At 30.9% G+C, this 1,775-nt stretch overlaps 1 protein-coding gene across 1 annotated transcript in view; it reads right to left on the bottom strand.

Moving 5' to 3' along the window:
• Positions 1 to 1,775, bottom strand: part of LOC106478785 (sentrin-specific protease 1-like) — a 55,645-nt gene that overhangs the window by 7,183 nt on the left and 46,687 nt on the right. The window contains exons 14-15 of the mRNA XM_013939353.2: positions 1,385 to 1,588; positions 695 to 774 (exon numbers count right to left, since the gene is read on the bottom strand). Coding sequence (XP_013794807.1) covers positions 695 to 774; positions 1,385 to 1,588 — 284 coding nt within the window. The remainder of the gene's footprint in view (positions 1 to 694; positions 775 to 1,384; positions 1,589 to 1,775) is intronic.

Genomic DNA, 1,775 nt, shown 5'->3' on the forward strand with positions numbered 1-1,775 from the left:
AATCAAATCCCACAATAGAAACCCCCATCCCTCGTCTATACTTCTGGTAAATTGTTCTTTATCTCCAAGACAATGCACGTACACAAGTGGCACGTTTGACACAACGTGAGATTATGGAGTTGGATTGGGAAGTTCTCCCCCACCCACCATATTCTCCAGATATGGCACCATCAGATTACCATCTTTTTTGTTTGCTGCAATATCATCTTAACAGGAAAGCGTATGCAAATGTGGAAGGTATTAAAGAGGACATCAACATGTTTTTTTGCTTCAAAGCCAAGTGATTTCTTTAATTTCTTTAACGTGATTGTAAGATGTAAAAGCATCATCGATGAGATTGGAGACTATTTCATTTAAAAAATGTTTTGTTTTGATATACAAGTTGTTTGGGTTGTTTCATCTAAAAAAACGACACAAAATTCTTCACGACCTAATAGTTCCATTCTCAAAAATTGTGATTACCATAGAGCAATACTACTGAGCTATCTTAAAAAAGGTATTTTCATCTTTCTTTTTCAGATGTATAAATTGTACAAAATGTTGCTTGGTGCTCAAAACTGTCCAAAACACCATGGGAACACTAAAACAAGAAACATTTAGTCTTGAAACAAAACAAAAAACTACAGGGCAACAATATGAACTAAAAACATTATTTGAAAATTTTTCTAATTTTCATTTTATTTCTAGTACTAACCTAAGAGCTTTCAGACATTCACTGTTTTGGCCTCCCATGGAATCATAATACTTAATTTTTTTATCAGTGAAGTCTACCACCTAAAAAGGAAACATTAATTAATTATCTTATTCTCCAAATAAAATTATCTATTACAAATATGAATATTCTGACTGTTTTTTTTAACAATTGTAAACATATATGATTCAAATAATTATGTTTTTTCAAAAAGTAAAAGAAGAAGTACAAATAATTATAATGTAAATAACTATCTGTTTATTAAACAGTTTGAGTTTACTTATATCATACTACAAAGTAGTACCAAAAAAAAAGGTATTGTTCTTACATTTATCATCTTATATGCATAGAAAATAACTCAATTGTAGGCAGGATAAAAGTATCACAAATGCATCAATTTTAAATAATGCTTAAAAAATACCTTTTTTTATTATCACAGATTAAACCTAATGCCCAACCTATGATCTGGTTAATTCGATGACGAGGAACCCACTTTGAGACTAATAACACACTTGGAGACGGCTTGAATGGGTAATGAAGAAAAACTTTAATATAAGTTTAACATAACAGCAAATGTACAACGTTTCATCAAGGCTTTGTCATCATCAGGTACCGTCTCCAAGCACTATTATGATCTGGTTAGTATTTCAGATACTATACACAACAACAAAATAATTTTTTAAGTTCACATACAGCTAAACACCAGTGCATTCCCAAATGAACTGGCACTAGTAAGAGGTCATAAGAGAATATGTCAATTTTCCTCGTCCACCTTCGTAAGGCACTGTGACCACCAACAGCAAGTTTGGGGTAGAAAAAGGTGTTAAAGGCATACACTGAGGGATAACTGTCCAGTTTACCTCTTTCCATTAATTGATTCATATAAAAATTTATCACCTAAAACCAAAGAAAAAGACACAAACATAAATGTTACTTAAATAGACACTGTAAGTAAATAAAACACAAATACATCTACACAATTATAGTTCTTGAAAATTTTTTGATTGAAATGAACAGTTACTTCTTTTGTTATTTCAAACTGCTAAAACTCTGATGATGCTAATTAAGCTAATTTTTGAAAAGT

The sequence above is a fragment of the Limulus polyphemus genome, unplaced genomic scaffold, assembly GCF_000517525.1.
Source record: "Limulus polyphemus unplaced genomic scaffold, Limulus_polyphemus-2.1.2 Scaffold249, whole genome shotgun sequence".
NCBI lineage: Eukaryota > Metazoa > Arthropoda > Merostomata > Xiphosura > Limulidae > Limulus > Limulus polyphemus.